A 22,223-nucleotide genomic window follows, 5' to 3' on the forward strand; every position below is an offset into this window, starting at 1 on the left:
GTGTGTGAGAGAGTGTGTGTGGTTGTGAGGGCTCTTTGTTTCTCGCCTTGCATGTGTTTGTGTGTGTCCTCTGTTTCTTCCGGCCTGGCATGGCGTTTGCCCTACAGGGAATGCCACTCAAAATGGGCAGAGCGACCTTTAACCCTCACACTGCCAGCTCAGACTCGCTCATAATTTGCTGCCGTATCAAGAGCCCGTCTCCCTTTAACCCAAACCTTGTCAAGCATTGCAGAGATTAAGACCCGGCTCTCAGGAAGCCATTTGGAACAGACACCTTTTAACCCTAATGGGATCAGAGTCACATAGGAAGCCACCCACTCTTAACCCCTAACACTACCAACTCAACACAGACAAGGCAGAGTGCACAGGCAAAGGCCCAGCTCATATCATGCCACAGGGAGCGGGCACCGTTTAACCCTCGCAGCGCCAACCCAGCACAGGCAAAACTCCAGCTCACATGATAAGCAGAATTAAATCTGCAAGCTTCAGTGTTCCTCATAGGGAGCTCACTGATGCAGAAATAGGATAGTAATGTAACAGGGTTGGTTTCCCATCTGAGAAGTAGCACGCCACAAACATTTGTAATGTTCCAAATGTAAATGACTAATTGTGATCACCAGGCTAAGAGTTTTGTCCTTTTTCCTTTTTGAGAACTCTCTTTTGATTTGGTTTTTGTTTTTGTTTTGTTTTTTTCTTTTTTATGTAGGAAGTCACAGACAGCAACTCGACACACATTCATTCAATATTTTAATCGGAAAAATATAGTGATTGAATGACTTCTACAGAGATTTTAAGTTATTCAGAAAATAAAGAAAAAGTATTTCCTATATAAAACCGCCTTTTTCACCCCATTAATCTCAGTCTATACTGCTGTTAAGTCCCCGCAAAATGTCAACTTTTAAGGAACAAAGAAAAGTCAATAGGTTTTTTTATAGGGTTTCATAAAGCAAGGTTTCACCCCCTGATCATGAATCTGATGTTTCCTGCGCCATTAATTTGGGATAATATGCATTCTACTGGACCTCTCTAAATAAAATGGGTTGGCGTTAAAGCACGTAAACATGACCTAACACATACTTCTAATATTTTGTTCTTGTGTGAAACGATAGTGTTTGTACACTCCATTAACGCCCTGCTCAGCAATCAAGGAAGCAATCAATCACACAAAAGAAGGTAATAAATTTACAGGAGAAATGTGGCAGTTGAGCTCTCACAAATTATTCATATAATCCTAAACGCTGACAGATGATATAATTGTTGTACAAACTGCGGCAGATGAATTATAATTTATAAAGGAGAATCTTTCCCTTTAAGGGAAGTATACCAGGGCATGGGTTGTGGCATGAGTGAATGTGTGTATGAGTGAGCGAGAGACAGTGAAAGAGAACGAAAAAAAGAGGGAGAGAGGGTAAAGGGAGTTTCTGCACTTGCCTGTCTGGCACCGGCCGAGGAATGAGTGTACAAGTTTGAGTCTGGGTGAGTCAAGCTGTGTGTGAGAGAGAGAGAGGCAGCGGGAAAAGGAAGAGAGAGGGAGCTACACAGTAAAAGGAGTGAGGGGGAGCGGAGTGGGAGATGCTAGAAGATGGATAGCAATTGAGATAGAAAGAGCACATGCAGTTGGTAGACGTGAAGGGGTGAAGCAGCAAAAAGCGGAGGGAGGGATGGTTGAAGTGCAACAACAATACGGAGGACGGGAAAGAGAAAAAGTGTTAGAGAGAGAGAGCGAGAGAAGGACTGCAGAGTAAGAGGTGAAAGAAATAAATGAAGGAATGGAGGAGTAGGTGATGGTGGGGGGCACAGAATGAATGTGTGAGTTGGGCTTGTGGTGAAGCATTTGCATAAAGGGTGAGGGCACTCTGCCCGGCTTTGGGGAGAGGTTGGCATCTCGCCTTGCCGACTGGCAGAACGAGGGCCGAGGAGAAATAAAAGAATGAGGGGGAGCGAAAGAGTGAGAGAGAAAGTCTCTCAATAGTGCATCTCTTGTGTGAGGAGAAGCAGGCCTTGGCTGCTGCTGGAGCAGGGCATGGAGGGGAGGGGATATCGGGTTTCATTATCTGCTTGATTCCTGCTGTATTTGCTAACCATGAGGTTCAAAGCCCTCGCTGCAGCTGTAGGCAGGGCATCGTAGCCAGTGTGCGCCGCTGGCATGTGCCGACTGGAACACTGTAAGGTGTGTGCAGCATGCGCGTCGGTTAGGAGTGAGACAGAAAGTGTGAGACAGACGCTCTTCCTTCTATGTATAGTTAAAGCAGAGAGCTGCTGCACTCTGCCATCACCAAGCACACACACACTCCTCTAGCACCCCTCACGTACACACACACACACACACACACTCCATGTATCACACTGCCTACTTGACCTTATCAGGACTGGCCTCCCTGGTCGAGGGGAAATTCTGTACTCTCAGTTTTACTGCAACGTCCTGTCGGAAAATGCCAGTAACAGTACGTGTGCGTGTGTGTGTGTGTGTGTGTGTGCGTGTGTGCTTGCCACGGTGACGCCACAGGAACCGTTGTAATGTAAACACACATATGCAGTACTCTATATGTATTCACTTAGCATATGCGAACATGAAATCCTATACCGCCCCATCTAGCTGAGGCCACATGTTGAAATGGTTTTATTAAATCTTTGTTTGTAACATGCAGCGCCAGAAACTCCTAATTTAGTTTGAAACCTATAATTTTGCCCTGTTTTATTTATACTGTGATAACATCATCCCTAAGAGAAACAGTCTTTGTAATTGACAGCACTGTTATCAAGATTAACAGTCAGTTTTGCGTTATGAAGAATGAATGTTTGCTCTTTATGCAGTTCCCACAATGCATTTTGGTGTATTAGTGTATAAGTTTTGATTTCTGCCCACCAAATCTAAGCCAAAAACCCCCAAATGTGTTTAACCAATGATCATCACAAAATATCTTCTCAGTAGTCCAAATTGAATTTGGTTCTCCACATATTTTCAGAATAGAGATTAGGAATATAACTCACTTGTGAGGTTACAGTTATGTTTATAATTAACTGTATAAGGTGAAATTTATGCAGATGGGCTTGAGTCATAGAAAAACCACACAAGCCTCAAGAAAATCCTGGCTGAATAAATTTTGGATACTTAAAAAAAAATCATGACGAGCGCTTGATCTTATCTTTGATGTGCTTACATTTGAGGCTGAAGCAGTCTGCCCAGACAAATCCATTGCACAAATGTGAAAGCATATTTGAGTATAATATTACCCAGGTCTGCAGTCATGTCAGAAGCACCGGCTTGCTATCAGCCCTCGTGTCTCTGGAGCTGTTTAAAGCCCGCTCGCTCTGTCTTTCCCTCTCAGCCTCATGCCACAAATGGCTTCCAGACTTTCACACATAGTAATGCTTCAGTGTGTAAACAGGTGTAATTACAAACGATGCGCAGGCACACTTTTAACATCAATCTGTGCCGATGGGAGAAAGAGAACAGAAAGAGGGGAAAAGTTTTTTTCCTCTTCCAGGGAGTAGAATGGATGAAAAGATTTTGAGCTGGATGGAAATGGAAGGACTGGCAGTGATGAGAAGTTAAGGAGGAAATTTTAAAGAAGAATAATGTGGGTCTGTGTGTGAATGCATGTGTGTGGGCTTGAACAAGTGGATTGATGAAGTGATTGAAAGAGGAAGAAAAAAAGCACACTTATTTTTTTTTTTTCTATTTCTTGAGCGTTCCCAAGGAAATAGTAGTTTATGTCAACTTGTCCGTAATTATTTAATATCCCTGAGGCCTGTGAGGTTACTAACCCATCACCTCTTAATTGCAGGGTGTTACTCACCACCAGTCAGGCCTGCTCTCTGCGCACCTTACCTTTCTGTTTATCCTGTGCTTAGAATGGAAAGAAAACATGGAAACTTTGCTCAACTCGTAGAAACTTCTTTCTCCTCCACTTCCCCTTTCTTTTGTAACAGAGTGGACAGAAATGGCATTATGCCTGTGCTGCATAAAAATGGTCCAAGGTCCCTGTTTTATGTGAAGTTTAGAACAGTGTGGTAATATTTGAAAAATTTTCGATTTAGTGCAAAAAATCAAGAAGCTTTAAACCAAATTATTTCAGACCATCTCAGGTGGTCAGAGCGCACACACACGCACACACACGCACACACACGCACACACACACACAACACACACACACACACAAAGGGAAAATTGTTCAGATCTCTCACAGTCTTTCCCTTACATCACCACAGTACTTGTCAATATGTGATTTTACACAGCAGATGTCAAAGTTGAATTCCAGTCGTGACACGTCCTGACATGCAACAACATTCATCCGTTTTCTCTCTGTGTCTGTCTGTGTGTGCGTCCTACCCTTAGCTTACAGGATCAGACTTAATAAAAAAAACTTGTAAGTCAGAGAAATATATTTTTTTCAGACAGATCTGGCCTTGAGTTACACGCTTTTAGAAGTTTTTAAAATCAAAATAATGTCTCGCTTTGTCTTTTTGATCCGATTTTAGGAATAAATGTTTCTAAAATAAAATGTTTAAAGATCAAAAGGCTAATATGTTCATAGGTTTCCTATTCTTCCAACAAATATATGGCAAAATTAAATTATTATTATTATTATTATTATTATTATTATCATCAATAGAAAAATATTAGCTATATATGTAGAAAATATATATAATTTATGAACATGCATTGTAAAACAATTTTAAATAAGTATTACTAAAATGTTTTGAATTTTCAAATGAAACTTAAAAAATGAAAAGTTTGCATGTTCATGCAAGTTTGAGAGTTTGCAAATTTATACACGTGTCATAATTTTAATTAAACACTGAAATTTGTTGAAAAATGCATTTCATATAAATAGATTTTCAGGATTTCACTGGTGATTAATTTACTTATTTATAGGTTTTAAAAGCTATAAAAAAATCTGTTTGCAAGAGTTTACAATTTTAAAACCAGCCAGTCACATCTTTTTAGGTTTCTTTATTATTTAGGTTATATTGGTGGTAAATATACAATAACATAATATACTATAATATTAACAGGAAATGACCAAAGTGCATTTTTCAATATAATTTAAAGGTGACCTGTTTTTAAGGCTGACTGAGCTTTGTGGTGGGGCTGGATTTCATGTGGTTTTTTGTTGTTTTTTTTTTTTTCCTTCTATTCTATTGCTTTTTAAATACCATTTGGTCCTTTGTTAGAGTCAAAATTTAACAGTAAAAAGAAGCAAATAAAACAATTTACATTCATGTTTTCAATATAATGCCTTCTTGCCTGCAGCCCAGTGAGACAAATGTAATGCCTGTTGACTCACAACCAAGGCTTCCACATCATGCAGGATGTGGCATCAAATAAACGTATGACCTGATCTTTCCTCCCGCGTGTCCTCTGCAGATGTCAGCCCTTTGGCATTTATTGGAATACAGAAGATTAACACCGCAAATTCATTTCAGGTAATTGCTAATTATAGCTACTGACAACACTGTAGGAAACAGGCCCAAGGTACAGTTGTTAAAATTAATTGCGTGCTAATATAACCCAGGAACAGGAGCTGTTAGTCCTTTTTGAAATTTACACAAAAGTGTTAATGGTCCATTTAAAAATGTTCTTGCGGTACATAGGCCTAACATTAACTTCAGGAGGGTATCTGCACAAACGCTTTTGTGCAAATGTGATGGGTTTTGCTTACTCTGGTGAATGTTTGTCCTCGCTGAGGCCGTACCTCATACAGCTTTCATTTATCAGATCTATGTCTTCACCTCCTCCTCTTTTTTTAAATTTAATTTCGACTTTTAGGGTTAATGTTGACCCTTCTTGTTTAACGTAGGCCGCTCCGTACAGACAGGCACAGAGGAGCGTCAGAGAAGCGATGCGAGAAAGGGGCCATTAAATTTCAACATATCTGGTATTGACAGCAGTTTTACTTTCAAGAGTAAGACACGTAGTTTATTTTAACGAACGACAAATACGTAGAGTTACTCACAGACACACGGGCGGAGGTTGTGAACACAGTCCGTCAACGTGAAGAGACAGAGAAAGGCGGCCAGTGTTAGCCAAAGGTAACGCTACAGCCTTGCTGAGGAAATGATAATTTGCCAGTGCACGCGGTGACTGAGGTAGGTGTCTTTTTTTTTCTAGGTGATTAGTGACTAGGATATTAATTTTATATCGTTTTTGAAGTGCAGACACGCACGTATCAGGCCGTCTTCATCTGAATGACGGGCCACACAGAGGGGTTTTGGTGTGTTCCTCTATTACACGGATAACTCCTTTAGCCAGACCTTAATATAAGTTATTTATTGCTGTTTTAAATAGTAGATGAATAATCAGAATAACTCATTTTCAACGACAGGATGTGCCCTGTTCTTCAAACAGGCATTTGGCGCAGCTTTTAGGCTTAAATTTACAGCGCTCTAGCCTCTACGTCATGTTTTAGCAACAGGACTTTTAGGATATTCACTCAGTCAGACTTGCATTCATGACTAAATGGTGTAATGGGTGAATTTGCACTAAACCCTGTTTTTTTTCTCTGTTTTGTTGTTTAATACCACCAAAGTCTTGAATATAGCAGTTTCAGTTTTTCATGGGTTTCCTTTGTCTTGTATTTTTGGCAGTTGCTGCTGCTCTAAGCTTGGCCTTGTTAATAAAACCTGAGGTGGTTTTCATTTCTCTCCTGCTCTCAGTCGTACCCTGTCAGGGCAGGAGGGGAGATTGTCTTGCCCAGCCTGGCGAACAAAGGTCGTCGTTTTCTGAAAGACAGAGCATGGCACGCAGAGATAAGATGAGCTCTCGCTCAAATTATTGCAGAGCAGATACCTACAGAGTCCAGTGGCAGAGGCCCGAAAAAACTGCCCCCCTTCGTTCTGCCCCAAAGAACTCTGGGCAAACAGGAGAAACCTCCTCTAATGAGCTGAAGGGAATGTGGGTTTGAAAATGTCAAAAAAAGGACATTAAATAGTAGGGTGCCACTCAGACTCATTTCTTGTCCAAAATCATAAAAGATCTTGCCTTAACTGCAAATTGTGCACAGACCTCAATGCCTGTGTAATGCTGCTGTGCATAATTTTGCATTTGGTCCAGTTCATGATCATAATAGGCCTGGCAGCGAATTTAATTAAGTGAGTTTAAAGAGATTTTTTTTTTTGAAGGATTATGTTTCATACAAATAGTATTTGTTTAATAATACGGATTAATTTGTAGTCTGATAATAATTTCCGTCAGTTTTTCATCCTCTTTTTGTTATGTAAAGATTTATATTACTGCACATTTTTTGGAATACAAAAGGTAATATGTTGTTAGTTTGAATGGACAAAGGAGAGGTTTGGATTTCCCTTACAGTGCTCTTGGTTATTATCATTTTGCCTGTAAGTAATAGCATGATGATATTACAGGAAGTGACAGTAATACTTGTCATATGTCACTCTTTTTCTTTGTTTGTGGCCCATTCATAAAAAAAAGTCAAGCTTTTCAAATAAGTAACACAAACTCCTCCATTGTTATTCTTCAAAAACAAACACACACGTCTTTAATTTTATCTTCTCATGCATCTTCACTCATTCCCAAATTTTTCTCGTGTTCAGTGTGGCTCTGTGAGGCGGGCGTATGTTAGCATGAACAATCGGCACACGGCCCGGCTCGGCCTGGTCCAGATGGGGTCTGCACCCCCCCCCCCCCAGCAGTAGCAGTGACGAGCCAGTCAGCCAGCCAGGCAGCCAGCTAGCCAGCTAGCTACCCACCCGGGTAGCCAACCAGTCATTCACCCAGCCAGTCATGTAGCCTTTCAGCCAACCTAACAGCCAGCTTGCCAGCCAGTCAGTGGACCAGCCAGTCATCCAGGCTGCGGCTCCTCTGTCAGACACTGACAGAGGGAGCAGGCCAGGCTAAATCTGATGGTCCTGGGAGCCAACCAGAGGACTCTGGCCTTTGTAGGGCGTTCACACAGACAGCCTGTCCCGTTGCACAGCAGGGGGCTTCATCCCACAATCAAATGGCCGGGCCCTCAACTTTGCCACATGACAAGTTAGCTTTTTGTGGCTGCCCACTGCTGAGATTCCAGTTTTGACGATGTCTCTATAATTCCTGTGAGCCTCATGGACTAATTCATGTAAATTGGAAAGTGAAAATGAGCAAATGTGGTCTTGTTTTTGTAATTTGGAAGAGTGATATTTAAATACACTTCTAATGAGTAGAGCCGTCCATACGTATTTCATATCAAGCCCATTATTGCGATATTATTTTTCTGACAAATACATCAAATTATATTGAATTGATCCTTGGTGAGAGCCTTTGTCTCTCAAATATTTCTCCCATGGTGCACTGGGCACAGCTTGTCCCTCTGAGGTCATGAGGGTCAGCCAATGAGGACGAGACAACGTTCTTGCCAGGGCAGCTATACAGCCCTGTGCTCCCTCACTTTCTGTTGCTGTTCAATTCCAATTACATGTCATTGTGTCCTTTATAATGCAACGAGATGAAAATATGGGCAATTTCCTGGATGCAGTTGGAAACTATAATTCTTTTCACTTTTACAAAGACCAGAGTGTCTAAATCTGAAAGCATTAGACTAAGATATGTGAATTACAGGGAAGCGGAATAACTCGTTTTAGACAGTTTTGATATCCGCTTGCCTTAGTAAACAGCTTAACATGTATAGGCTACTTACATGAAGCTGTCCACCGCAGCATTTTCAACCGTCATTGTCCACTGAATCCTGTCTCTCACACGCAAATGGGATTGTTGTCTAATTCTGTAACAGAAACTTTTAATGTGTTTATGTGTCTGTGTTGTTGGGGCTATTAAAGTGGAGTAAAAAAAAAAAAAAAAATAGAGAAGGAAAGAAGGGACCAGTTTGGATGTGAGAGTGCATTTTGAAACAGGAGAGCATGTTTTTGGATGGTATTTTTTGTTGAGGGGGGTAACGGGCATTTTCTTCCCCCTCCTCTCTTTGTTTGTGTGGTAAATCCAGGAGCAGCTGCTGGTCTCAGGGTCTAGTGGGATTTTGGGCCTGTGTTTTCTCATGCCATCCCATGCCAAGGTGGTGTAACGCGAGCAGAGAGAGAGAGAGGGAGAGAAGAGGGGTGTTTCTGGTGGGGGGGGGTTGGGGGGGTGCAGTTGGAGAGCGAGCTGGTTTGTTGGGAGAGCTGTGACCACGCTGGTGACGAAGGCGATGAAGTGGGGGAGGGGTTGTGCGGGGTGGGTGGGGGGGGGTTTAGAAGGCGGGTGCTGTCTGGATTGGATGCATGTAAAATTAATATCCTCTGGACTTTGCCTTTGCACTAGATTGGAACTTGTCTATTTGGCTAATGACGTGCCTTCTGCCTGCACCACACACAATCCCCTTCTCTCCCCCTCCCTCCCCTCTCTCTCTCTCTCTCTCTCTCTCTCTCTCTCTCTCTCGCTCTCTCTCTCTCTCTCCACACTACCAGCCACCAACTATCCACCCCCCCACCTCTTTGCTTCTCCCTCTGCCATCTCTCTCTCTTCCCTCCCTTTCAGCGCTGGGAGCGTGCGTATTGGCTGGGCTGTTTGAGACTCGGTGCCAAATAGGTGGGCCCTCTGCGTGTTGGCACAGACTCAGTCAATGGTTAGAGAAGGAAAGTGGAGAGGAAGAGAGAAAGAGAGAGACAGAGTTGGAGAGAAAGAGGGGGAAAAAAGAAGCTGCACTCGGGTTTGCCAGCGGTCGTGCACACTCTTCCAACATTGATTCGGTCCTCTTGTTTTTGTTTTTTTTTTTTCCTTATTCTTCTCCTCTGTCCGCACCCCCCTTGTCCAGCTCTCTCTCTCCCTCTCCGTGAGTCTTATGCAGATCCTACAGAATTGAACCAATAGCACGCGCCGCTTTGCCAAGCATTTTTTTTTTGTTTTTTTTTTTCATCAAGATATTTTTTTCTGCATTTTTTTGCAAACAAACAAAGAGACTTGTTTAAGAGGCTTGTTTAAGTGACAATTTTATCCTTTTTACTGCGATACCTGTTTTATTTTGTTCGTCCACGGCCAGCTCATTTTTATCCTTTTAGACAGAGAGATTGCTGAACTTCTACACTCTCCTTCTGTTGTGCTCTTGAACAGCACCTCTCCTGCAGCTCCTGCTACAGTACCTCCTGTGTTCCTGTGCTGGTATTACACTGCGCCCCCTTGGCCTGCCTCCTCTTTCTCAGCTTTTTTCCCCCCTGCTGCTTTTGTTGGACAGTTTCTCAGCTTCTCTTTTTGCTTAATTTTTTTCCTCAGTCTTTTATTTTCTAATATACGCAGCATTACTTCAGCACCTTTTGACTCAACAATCCAGTTTCTAAACTGGTGGTGCGTTTTAATATTCTTTACAATCGGCGGGTGAATTTATGATGAGAAAGCAAAATGGTAACTACCATGTTATTCTTGTTTTATTCACATGTGTTTTGTGATAACTACTGTTATAAAGTAATTTTGAGTGCAAATTCAGTAATGTTATTTATGGACAAATTATTTTATCTTATATCTTTTTTAAATTTAACTTCTTGCTTTAATTTTAATAATTAGAATTTCCTATGTGAGTTTTCAAATTATTTCAGTGTTGTATGCATTATGTATTATAGTTTATGTAGTCATTCTTCATTATGTTTTAAAAATTATACAAGTTATTACTTTTTTCCAGATGTTGATATAAGATGTTTTTTAGAATGAATAATTTTTTGTAGAATTAGTACTGTTTTCATTGCAGTTTTGCAATTGGTAGACAAAAGTCTGGCGATATATTTTATTCATAACTAACATATTTTTTAATATTTATTTATTTAGGCAGGCACAAAAAATGTTACACTAATATTATAGAAAACCATCACAGTACATACTTAATTTTTTCTCATCTCATATCTTAGTCTTTCAGTATTGTGTTGTTCAGTGTTTTGTAAAATGTGTCCTTCAATGTGATGTGTCTGTGTTAGGTGTTAGGTGGAGAGTGTCAAGCATCGTTCCCTCTCTGTCTCTCTCTCTCTCTCTCTCTCTCTCTCTCTCTCTCTCTCTCTCTCTCTCTCTCGCTCTGTCTCTCTCTCTCTCTCTCTCGGCGCCTCTCGCTCATTCTCTCCCTCCGCTCACACAGAGCAGGCGCCGCTCCTCCATGCTGCGCGCCGGTGCTAACTGCCTCTCTTCTCTCTTCCCTTCCTCACCCCCACTCCCTCTCTCCCCATCCTTCTCTCCCCCATTCTCCCCCTCTCTCTCCACTGCCTCCTCCTGCTTCCCTCCCTCCTCCCTCTCCTCCACGCTCCCCCCATCCTCCTCCCTCATCCAGGATGAATTCCACCCCTTCATCGAGGCCCTGCTGCCCCATGTCCGCGCCTTTGCCTACACCTGGTTCAACCTGCAGGCCCGTAAGCGCAAGTACTTCAAGAAGCACGAGAAGCGCATGTCCAAGGAGGAAGAGCGCGCAGTGAAGGATGAGCTGCTGGGGGAGAAGCCAGAGATCAAGCAGAAGTGGGCCTCGCGCCTGCTGGCCAAGCTCCGTAAGGACATCCGGCCTGAGTTCCGTGAGGACTTTGTGCTCACCATCACGGGGAAAAAGCCCCCCTGCTGCGTGCTGTCCAACCCCGACCAGAAGGGCAAGATCCGTCGCATCGACTGCCTGCGCCAGGCCGACAAGGTGTGGCGGCTGGACCTGGTGATGGTCATCCTGTTCAAGGGCAGCCCCCTGGAGAGCACGGACGGGGAACGGCTGGTCAAGTCACCACAGTGCACCAACCCTGGCTTGTGCGTCCAGCCGCACCACATCGGAGTGTCCGTCAAGGAGCTGGACCTCTACCTGGCCTACTTCGTCCACACGCCAGGTATGTGGCCAACTGGATACTAGACAGTAATAGGGAGGGATGCCAACACACAAACACTCCATAAATGTGCACATAGATGTACACACACATTTGCATAATTACACACAGAAGCTTGTGTGGCACATAATTAAATAGAGAAAGAATGTCAGAAATAAAAATACATGAAGACAAACGTGTAGTGAAGTGTATTAAGTTTCAGATTCACATTAAAATTGTGTTTCACATTAATGAGAGAATAAATTACAAATAAACTATCTGATAATAAATGAAAATTGCGAATTCAGAAAAGTGTTTATTTTACAGAATTATAAAATACAACAAACGTGTATCCCTGAGAAACAAAATGAAAATACCCTCTTGCTCTTGTTGTTTTAACAAACAGCAAATAGTTTTTCTTTTTGTCTTTTTTTGTTTTTTCATTATTTTCATTGGTGTTTGTTTACATAACAACATAGTAACAGCAGTAATAAAAAGAATATGTGAGTCTGTCAAGGGCATTCGCCCAGCGTGCACTGGCAAGTACATGTTCATTTTTTTGAGTGAGGCATTCGTGGCTTCATACGAGCATGTATTTTGTGTTTTTTATAGGAAGGAATTTGCTTGTGTGTGTGTGTGTGTGTGTGTGTGTGTGTGTGTGTGAATGTTTTTATGAGATGATCACCACTTTCAAATTGTGTGTTTTTGTGCAATGAGCGAGAGTCACTGTTTATAAGATCGTACTCAGTCTGTTGAAGTGTATGTGCCACGATAAGGCCATTGTAGCCAGGGATCGTCATTTGGCCACAGCCCAGATTGGTGTGTGTGTGTGTGTGTGTGTGTGTGTGTGTGTGTGTGTGTGTGTGTCTGTGTGTCTGTGTGTCTGTGTGTCTGTGTGTCTGTGTGTGTGTCTGTGTGTGTGTGTGAGTGAGTGAGAAAGAGAGAAGCAGCAGAGCCGCGAGTCTCCTGCACTCAGGCCGCAGGCTGCTGCCGCCTTCACCGTCTGCCTGAACGCTAGCACCACGTTGGACCTGGCTGCCAAACACACACTCACACACAGAAATGCCAGTGCTCACAGACAGCCAGTACTATTGCAGCCACCTTCACACCCATACACACATATACAAACACAGCTAAAAAAAGATACATTCGGTAAAAGGAAAAAAAACAAAACAAAAAACAACTCTGTCATCTTTGTAGCACACTTTCACACGTAGAGCCAAACACGGTTTTAGTCACGATTGCGTACGCACACCCACACAGCACACACACACGGCCAAGGACTATCATAGATACAGTTTGATACAGCCAAACATTGTTGTATCTCAGCCACCATCATGGATACACACACTCACACACGGCCAAACATCGCTGTAGCCTCCAGTGCGCATACTCTACACACACCGCCAAAACACTGGCTGTGTTGTAGTTTTTTCCCCACATTGCAAAAAAACACTATCACAGCAACCACACACACACACACACACACACACACACACATACACGAAAGACATTCACAGCCAAATCCTCCAAATACACACTACTTCACCATTTGCTGGCTACATATACAAACACATGCTCATGACCTAATATTATCTCAGCTGGAATTTTCTGGAAATTTCAAACAGTGACTCAACCAGCTTCACACACACATGCACATATATATACAGCATGCCCCAGTCACTGCCCAAATACACACACTCACTCTCTGCCCAGGCAGAACTCTTATGCTCTTATGGTAGCCGCTAACATCAGTGTAGCCAAATGCTATCACAGCCACCGCTCAGTCTCTCTCTCTCTCTCTCTCTCTCTCTCTCTCTCTCTCTCTCTCTCTCTCTCTCTCTCTCTGACACATACACACTCACAAAATCTCGGTCCAGGCCAAACACCTCACACGGCCTGAGCCAAACCCTGGCAGCAGCTCCAGCTTCACTCTGTTGGTCTGTCTGTGATAGTGATAAACCGTAGGTAGCGGGCAGTCCTGACGATCACTAAGGAAATCTGTCTCACGGTTTGAGTGATAATTTTTTTCTGATAAATTGTACTGCAAATATAATTGATTTTATTTTTTCACTGCCTTGTAATTTATTAAAACTGAGGCAGTGCTGCAAAAAAAGAAAAGTGTTTTTATAGTGGATGAGTGAGTTATGTTTTGTGTTTTAATAACATTTAGCATTTAGCACTGTTCATTATTTTTCTTGTAAATTATCCTCTTAGAATACACAAAATTATAATATTATGTACGTTTAAGCTTAGCTCAGGAAGAATTATGTTTGCAAATTAAATGTACTCTTAGAAAAACATTGCTTTGTCTTTGCATTTTTAGTTTTGGAAGAAATTATCGATAGTAGTGATAGTATTTGGTAGTTTAGTCTGTATAATTAAAGCAATTTGTACCTAAGTATTTTTAGAACCTACCAATTTTTCAAAACATACAGGCAAAATGATTCTTCTGTTATTCTGGATCCAGGAACAAAGCCCAGTCCACAGTAAATTTGTGGTATTATATTACATGTATATAAGTGATGTAAAGGTTTTGAAAATAAAAATAGTTAGTGGTGGTAGCTACAAGGCATTATGTTTGACAGGTGCTGTTATGCGATTGAGGGAGGACCGCATAGTAAAAATTGAAAAACTATTCTATTTTCGGTTTTTATATGGACTCTGAAACTACACACGTATAAAACTGTAAATGTGTCATGGCAAATTTTCCCCAGCTCCTCTGACAAACGTTAGCTGTCCAGTTTTCAGTTTGTAGCTGTGCACTCATCATTACAGTACTTTGGTTTACAGCAGTACAGTAAAACACATGGCTGCTTGGAGGGGCTGCCCAGTGTGCTGCCCATTCATAATGTGGACTTACTGTGTGCTCTCTCTTATCTTATCTGGCTAATACAGTGCGCCTCGGTACTTTTATCTGCCTCCAAAGAGCCCATGCTCAGTTTGAGTTCTTGTTGGAGAGACTCTTTGGGGTGTACAGACAGAGGGAGAGACAAAGGGCAAACCACTCTCTGCAAACCTGCCATGAGGTCGCCACTGTTACCACACTCGCCTCTCGTTCAGTTCGAGGTTGTAAAGCGTATTTGTTAGCAAACAGACATGAAGGCCTGAATTTATGTATTACAGTGATGTGCGGTTGCGTGTTTTTTTTTTTTTTTGTCTTTTTTTTTTTTTTTGCCTCAGTCACACAATGAATGACAAGATGTGCTCATTGTTTGTTTTTGTTTGGCTTGCGTTTTGTCAGTCTTTAGCATCTCTGTCTTCCTCGCTCCTCTTTGATCCCGTGCACACTTTTGTTTTGTCTCCTTAAACATCGCCCTCATTGTTGCTCTCACAGAGGTAAAGCCTCTGCTGATCTCTTTTGTTTATATTGTAGGAGACACAGAGAGAGAGAGAGGGAGAGAGAGAGCGCGTTGGAAAGGAGAGGAGGCTGCGATAGTGATTGTTCTGTTTGGCAGCGCCCGAGCCCCGTTGGTGTGGGAAGAAGAGAAAGACGTCTTGTGTTTTGTTTATGACAGAGTGGCAAAAGCTGCCACGGGGAATCTCTGGGCTTGCCGTCAGGCTTTCTCAGGCTGTTCTGCAGCCAGCCAGCCTTTGAGATCCTCTCTGTTACGGAGCATAACACACCGCAGCCGTAACAGAACAAACCATGCTGCCACAATACACAACCTTCTCCCCCTGTTTTTCGGGCACCTCAGATAAAGAGCAACAAACCAGACAGGGCAACGTGTCTTTGAACCTTGTAACTTAAATACTGGCAGAGAATAGAAGAGAGGGCAAGAGTGGTTGTGGAGCTAGCTACAACGAGTAGGGCATTATTTTTAGTGTTTTATGAAGTGTGAATGACTGGTATTATAATGAAGATAGTGATCTCTTGGCCCGGAAGTGCCAAAGGTCTGCCAGAGAACAACAAACTGGCAAAGTCCCTTTGATAACCCATGAATGGCCTGTGTTGGATAGGCTTTGTTCACGGTACTAGTTTAGATATGATTCTCACTTTTCACTTCTCACTTCTCACATCTGACTACTGCATGGGTAGGTAGCAGAAATCATTTAGCTGCTTCTCATAGGCTTCAGTGGGCTATTTGATTTACAATCTTTGTGCTGTTTTAGCTTAAACTCAGCACATTTCTGATTTATTCAAGGTTGGAAAAATAGAAGATTAAAAAAAAACACATTTGTCAGGTCCAAAGTTAGCTCAGTGCACTTAGTCATACTTTGGACCTCATTCTTAGTGCTTTTTATTTTTTCTTTTCGTTCTTTTGTACACTGTAAGTGTGATGATGAAAAGATGTTTCAAATGTGTTTCCAATCAAAAGTGCAGTACAGGAAATTTGCAGTCACTCCGAGGGAGGTGTGAAATGTGCTCGCCGTGCCATTTCTGCCATGACCGCTCCACACTCCACGCTCTGCGGTGCCAGATCCCGCCTCCCTCTCGCTATAGCAGTAGTCATGCCTTGGACGACGCTGTGAGAAAGCCCAGAGAAACCCTAGTGCTGCAGCCAGCCCCCCACTCCCGCGGCCAACTCACTGACCACAGGAAGGATTCACAAATAAAAACCCCACTTGTGTTCATCAGTGAGGAAAACTCCCCGAGTATCGTGGATTTATGGGGGGAAAAAAGAGCAGAAATGTGGGAGAAGGAGAGAGGGAAAGTAGGAATAGGAGAGGGAGAGTGCAAAAGAGAAAAAGAGAAGCATCCTGACAGTCATGGCTGACATGATGAATGGCTTGCGATGTGTTAAAAGTTGACAGGGTGCTCTGATGGATTCCACAGGTTCCCACTGCTCTGCAGCTCAGTATTTTATTTTTCTTCTTGTGAAAATAAGCTGTTGTTAATTACTTCCTGGATCTCTTCTCCGGCTCTCATGACATCACAAGGGCTGGGTGGACTGTCCTTGTGTGTAAGTGTTTTTGTTTGTGTCTGTGTGTGTCTGTGTGTCTGTCTGTGTGTGTGTGTGTGTGTGTGTGTGTGTGTGCGCGCGTGCACATGCACAGCTCAGGATGACCCTCAGCAGTGAAGTGAGCATTGAGTTTTGATTAAATGAAATCTCAACACCAAGGGAGTCGTTCAGGTCTGGGCTTTTGTATTGTGTGCGGTGGGAACGGGGCCCACGACGGCTAAGAAAAGCTCTCCACATGCAGAGCGGCTTTGGCATCGGTAAATGTTCGCTCATGGCTCTCGTTTAGCCAGGCTCGCATCTTCTTCTGCGTGTCTCCGTCTTTCTGTCTGGCGTCAGGGGTGCGTTGAGGTGGCTGCATATCAAATCTGAAGGGTTAAGATAGAGGGAGAGCCCCGTCACATTAGAGAGACAGAGTGAGCAGGAGTCTTCTCACACTATTCTTGGCTTCGGAAAAAAGTCTGTGTATTTGGATAGCTAATGGTATCGGGCTAGCCAAAGCCCTGTTGTGTGCTCATTCGCTTCAAAACATGCACACACACACACACACACACACACACACACACACACACACACACAAAGACACGAGGCTAACATTGGGGTGTCACAGACGTACATAGATTGATCCAAAACCTCAGGGTCTGTGTTTATCTCATGAGACCATGATGACACAAGCAGACTCGAGGGAAAATTAAAAAAAAAAAAAACATGAGAAAGGCAAGTCAAAGACAATGTTGTTATGTTTGGTCTCCCATTAAATTGACCAGTGAAAACTGGCATGCTCCGTGATTCGGTGCCTTTGTCGTAGAAACAGCTCCCTGCTTTTTTTTTTTTTTTTTTTTGGGGGTTTTTATATAGCGATCATAAGCCTCAGTTTCTTTGGCTGTGCCTGACTCGGGAGAAAGTAAAACCCCCTGAACATTTCTGGTCTTCCTGCATCTGTTCCCTTTTGTGTGAAGAGTTTCAGTGTTGGGAGATATGCGGTAAATAGATTATTCCAGTGAAATCGGGAGACCGTCATCGTGGTGGAACAGACAAATGAGGCAGTTTGTGCTATTTGGCTCTTTTTTCATTCTCTGATTCCCTCTGTCTTTTTGAATGAACTGAGCCGTCATATTTGTTCTGTCTCTCCTCTCGCGAAGCTCCCCATTGTAAAGGCAACACAGGTAGAAAAGCAGAGGAATGGGTATAGATGTTTTTGAGCTTTGTTTTCTCCATTTGTTTTTCATGATGGAAGACAGAAATCGGTGTCAAATTAACTATTACACGTTTTCTTCATAACTAATGGTACATGCCTTTTTGTGTGCCTTTGTGGTATTCCACTTTGATACAAGATTTATCATTTTGAATTACAGCTACCTTGTTTGTGTAATGTTTTGTAAATGTTTGTAAATGTTTTGTAATTTATTTCCACAAAATGGTGGTTAGATTAATCTAAAGTTCCCGGATGCTTTTTTTCATCTATATATATGCCCAGATATAATGTGCTGATATTAATTTGTAGAAATACATTATAGAAATCAAAATACATTCATCTTCTTTTATTATTTAAATCTAATAAATACAGTAACTATTTTTTTACAGAATGGTATTCATATAAATGCTTAGCAATTTTTTATTTTATCGAAAGGAAAAAAGGGCGTTCTCACACCGCTGAACTCAGGATAATACCTACTGTTGAGATTTAATTACACATTAAAACACATTAACGATTGTCATATAAAAATGGGTGTAGGCTAAGCTAAGCACGCAGTGATAAAAACTGCATTCTTTACTTGAGCTGAGTGGGCTTTTTTACATTTTTTATTTGGAAAAAAAAAATCCTAGAGAGAACAAGAAAAGGGGAGAAAGAAGGGGAGAGAAAGGAGAAGAAGAAAGGGAAAGAAAGAGGTTATTGAGAAAAGAGAGAGTCAGAAGCAGCGAGGGGGTGGTATTGTCTGTATTAATACTGTGTCTTCCCAGTGCCGGGTCTCTTTTCAGGCTTTTGTAGCGGCGCCAACCATGAAATGTGTCTGTCCCCAAAAACCATATACCCACTCAGGAGGGTTTCCCGACCTCAGAGAGGCAGAGAGGAGGAGGAGGAGGAGGAGGAGAAGGAGCAGGAGAAAGAGTGCAGTGGCCAATGCTCACTATCAGGCAGGCCAGCCAGAAAGGAGGGAGAGCCAGGGAACATGGCTTATTCACCGGGCTGCACTCACAGCGAGGCCCTGGCATCAGCTGCTTAGTCTGGCTAACAACGCCATTCAGCACCACACAGCCATAGTGCTAGAATGAGAGTCACAATACTACGTCTTAAATCCTAAAGCACCATTGCGTTTCTTTTTCTTTGTTTTTATTCAGTTTTTCCCTTACAGTTATTTTCCCCATAAGAAGCGGCTTTGCTTTGAGTTTTTGTAGCTGACCAAAAAGTTTGGTTCATTCTGATTTAGAAATTTAAATAAGATAAAAAATAACCTCTATTATTTTATTTTGCACATGTGGGTTGAAGAATAAAGAAATTATAATGTGGGCGAGTTTAACCCAGCAAAGGAGTTTGATGTTCAGAAAGTGAGGGGAGTTGTTAGAGGAGTTGTGTCGGCGGCCGTTTTTGGCATGATGATATCTCTCTGTATGGAAGACGCCAAATTTTCATACACAGTTCCTGCCAACCTCCTCCCTCTGATCCTCGCTTTCTTCTCTTTTCTTTTCTTCCTTTCACTTGTTCCCCTTTTCTTTTATTCCTCTTTAGGGTTCAAATGAATGCCCTCCCCTAGCCTCATTAGCACCCTGGACTCCTGTTTGCAGCTACAGAAAAATGTATAATAACTTGTAAGCACAAACATTTTAGCGCTCAATGGGACCATTATCCTTGTTTTTCATGAAAGCAGGCCATCATGGGCTGTGAGCCTTGACTGTGAGTGCTTTTTTTTTTTTTTTTTTTTTTTTTTTTTTAAATTGTCTAATGTTTCTTTCATTTACTATGCAAAGATGTTTTGCCACCAGCCATTCGGTTGATATATCTTTACAAAGCCTGGCATTCTGCCTTTTTAACACTATATGTACATTTCTCATTTGCTCACAGAGTTTGTTTTAATATATTGACATAAAATATTTCCAGTAGAAGTATTTTATGTTAGCTGTGAGGCTTGATTGGAATGTAGTTTCTCTTTTGTTTTTGCGTAAATTTATTGCTTTCACTTAATGAGATTCTCAGAACATTTCATTTGACGACTAATTAAGTTTCGTCACTTACTTTTTTTGGTTAAAATGTTTCACATCATACATGGTGGTTCGTGCATGTCCCTGTTCCAGTTGAAAATGTCCTCGTCGTTTCGCAGCAGGCCACTCTCGTCCTCCTTGAGAGACAACCTACATGAGGGCATCGTTTGGTGTTCGTTACACCATGAGAAGAAGAGCGGTTTAGAGGATACAGAAAGTGGGGTGGGGGTGGGGGGGCGAATGAGCGAGCTAGCTGAGAAGCACAACAGAATGCAGAGAATCAAATTTGGCATGCGTCTGTGAAAGCGAGTAAGCTTCAAATCAGTTTGGACACAGATCTAGGACACTAGACGGGGAGAAGAAAGCAGGATGAAACGGGATAGGGAACGACATGGGATTGAGGGGGGGGGGTAGTGTGTATACGTGTATGTGTGTTCAGCGGATGGGGGGGGGTGTAGTTAAGTAGAGGATGAGATGGTGGGTGAGGTTGAGGGGGTGAGGAGAGTGGGTGGGTGGGGGGTGTTTGGTAGAGTGTCCCTCAATGACGACTTGAAAAACAGGCCGGTAAATAAATGGAGTGGCAGTAAACAAGGCTCGGCGCTTTATCAAAAGACTCCATTCATCTATGAACAGGAGAGTCTCTCTTTTCTCTGAGGAGACAGAGAAAGGAACCCACTGACGCTGACGAGAGGACGGCGCTTGTTTAGATAACAGGATGAGTTTGGAGTGGAATGGTTGGGGGGGGGGGCAGAGCAGGTGGGAGGTGGACACAGTCTTAACGAGTGGGGTAAGGTGGGGGTAGAGATAGTGTGTTTTTGTTTGTTCTTTATCACCAGCGTGGATTCAGGGAAGGATTGTGTTTTCGGGGTTAGAATTGCGGGATAGGCCGATGACAGTATGTGTTTGTGTGTCTAGTACAAAGCGGTGTAGGGGGTGGTGTGCTTTTTGGCAAAGGCTTATGTGCCTGAATGCGCAGGCGTGCATGTGTGTGAGAGTGCATATGTGCATATGTCTCTGTTTGCTCATTATACATGGTTATTTTTTCCAGACTGAGTGCTGTGCTCTATTTTGCATGATTTACAGTCCTATGAGCCAAGCAGCAAGTCTTTTTTTTATGGGACGGAGAGTTTGGAAGGAGCAGAGTCTTGGGGTCTCATGGACACTGCGGTAAACTGGCCACAGCAAGGTGGTGTGCGTTGCTCTCTGCTTCAGCTGGTCGTAATTCAGCTCGTCAGCCTGTCGACCAAGGGAGCCAAGTGTAAACTAAGTGGTAAAAAGTTATTTTATGCATTTCTGTCATGCAAACTTTTTAATTAAGAGGAGATAAATTAATGAATATAGAGATCAGGGTTAAGTCACCTCCAACCACTTAGTGAATTATAACTGACAGAGAATCCAAGTGCCACCTTTCAAAAGCTTTAATTTAGCTTATATTTAATTGTGCCACACTTAAATGTGAATGTTAACACTTCTTTCTCCTTTTTAACTTGCCTTTAATCTTTTCAAAGCACATGTTGTTCATAGAAGTGGCCTTGCAGTGTAGGATATGAGATGTGCATCTGTCACTTGAACTTGATAAATCTGACAGCGGAACTTTATACTTTTCAGCTCCAGCTTCAGAGTTGTAAAAACAAATAATATATTCATCTTTTTATTCAAATTGCCAAGTGTCTCTTTTAAAAGCGCTTTTGTCTAGGTTACCAGCAGCCTCCAGCATGCACACACTCTCAATTTCTCTGTTGCTGCCTGTCTTTTATAGCTTATCAATGATGTTATTTTAATGTCCTTCCATTAACACATCTTTATCTAAACGGGCCTTTTTTATTTGACTCCTTTAGAACCACAGGATTGATTTTAAGGTTGCCATGGCACTCAGGAACCCCCCTCTCCTTCTCTCTAGCCTCTGTCTTGCCACCCCAAAGTCCCCCTCCCTAGCCCACCGCCTGTTCGCCTCACGTTTATTGGACCCAAATTCGGCTGGCACCATGGCAACCAAGGCTCCCAGGGAACCTTGCCTGGGTAGAATCCAAGGTGCCTCCAGGGTGGCACTGGCTGGCGTTGTCAGCGTCAACGGGCTGTCGCCGCGGCAGGTTGCTACGACAAGGCCAGCCTGGCTCTGGCGTGCCACAGCCGCGGCGGGTGTGCTAGCTTGCTAACCTCCGTTAACTAACTACCAGCTAACATGACCTGCCATATCCGGTGACATTAGCCACCGCTTCCACTGCTGCAGGCCTCGGCGACTGCAGCACGGGGGAAGCAGGGGAAGCGTTTCACCAGTACGCATATTGATGTGGCATGGCTGGGTGCCCAGCGCTGCCTCCCACATGAGAGAGAGCAGGAGAGAGAGAAGAGAGAGAGAGAGACGAGCGAATGAGA

The 22,223-nt window shown here is 42.8% G+C and overlaps 1 protein-coding gene across 13 annotated transcripts in view; it reads left to right on the forward strand.

Moving 5' to 3' along the window:
* Positions 1-22,223, forward strand: part of nfixa (nuclear factor I/Xa) — a 112,958-nt gene that overhangs the window by 25,621 nt on the left and 65,114 nt on the right. For 12 of the 13 annotated variants that reach the window (XM_056368299.1, XM_056368275.1, XM_056368264.1 and 9 more), the window contains one exon: positions 11,241-11,772. In XM_056368299.1, the coding sequence (XP_056224274.1) occupies positions 11,241-11,772 (532 nt within the window). Of the gene's footprint in view, positions 1-9,550; positions 10,334-11,240; positions 11,773-22,223 lie in introns of those variants that run through there. The other variant, XM_056368271.1, reaches the window with a different exon arrangement.

This window comes from Seriola aureovittata, chromosome 3 (genome assembly GCF_021018895.1).
Source record: "Seriola aureovittata isolate HTS-2021-v1 ecotype China chromosome 3, ASM2101889v1, whole genome shotgun sequence".
NCBI classification, from domain to species: domain Eukaryota; kingdom Metazoa; phylum Chordata; class Actinopteri; order Carangiformes; family Carangidae; genus Seriola; species Seriola aureovittata.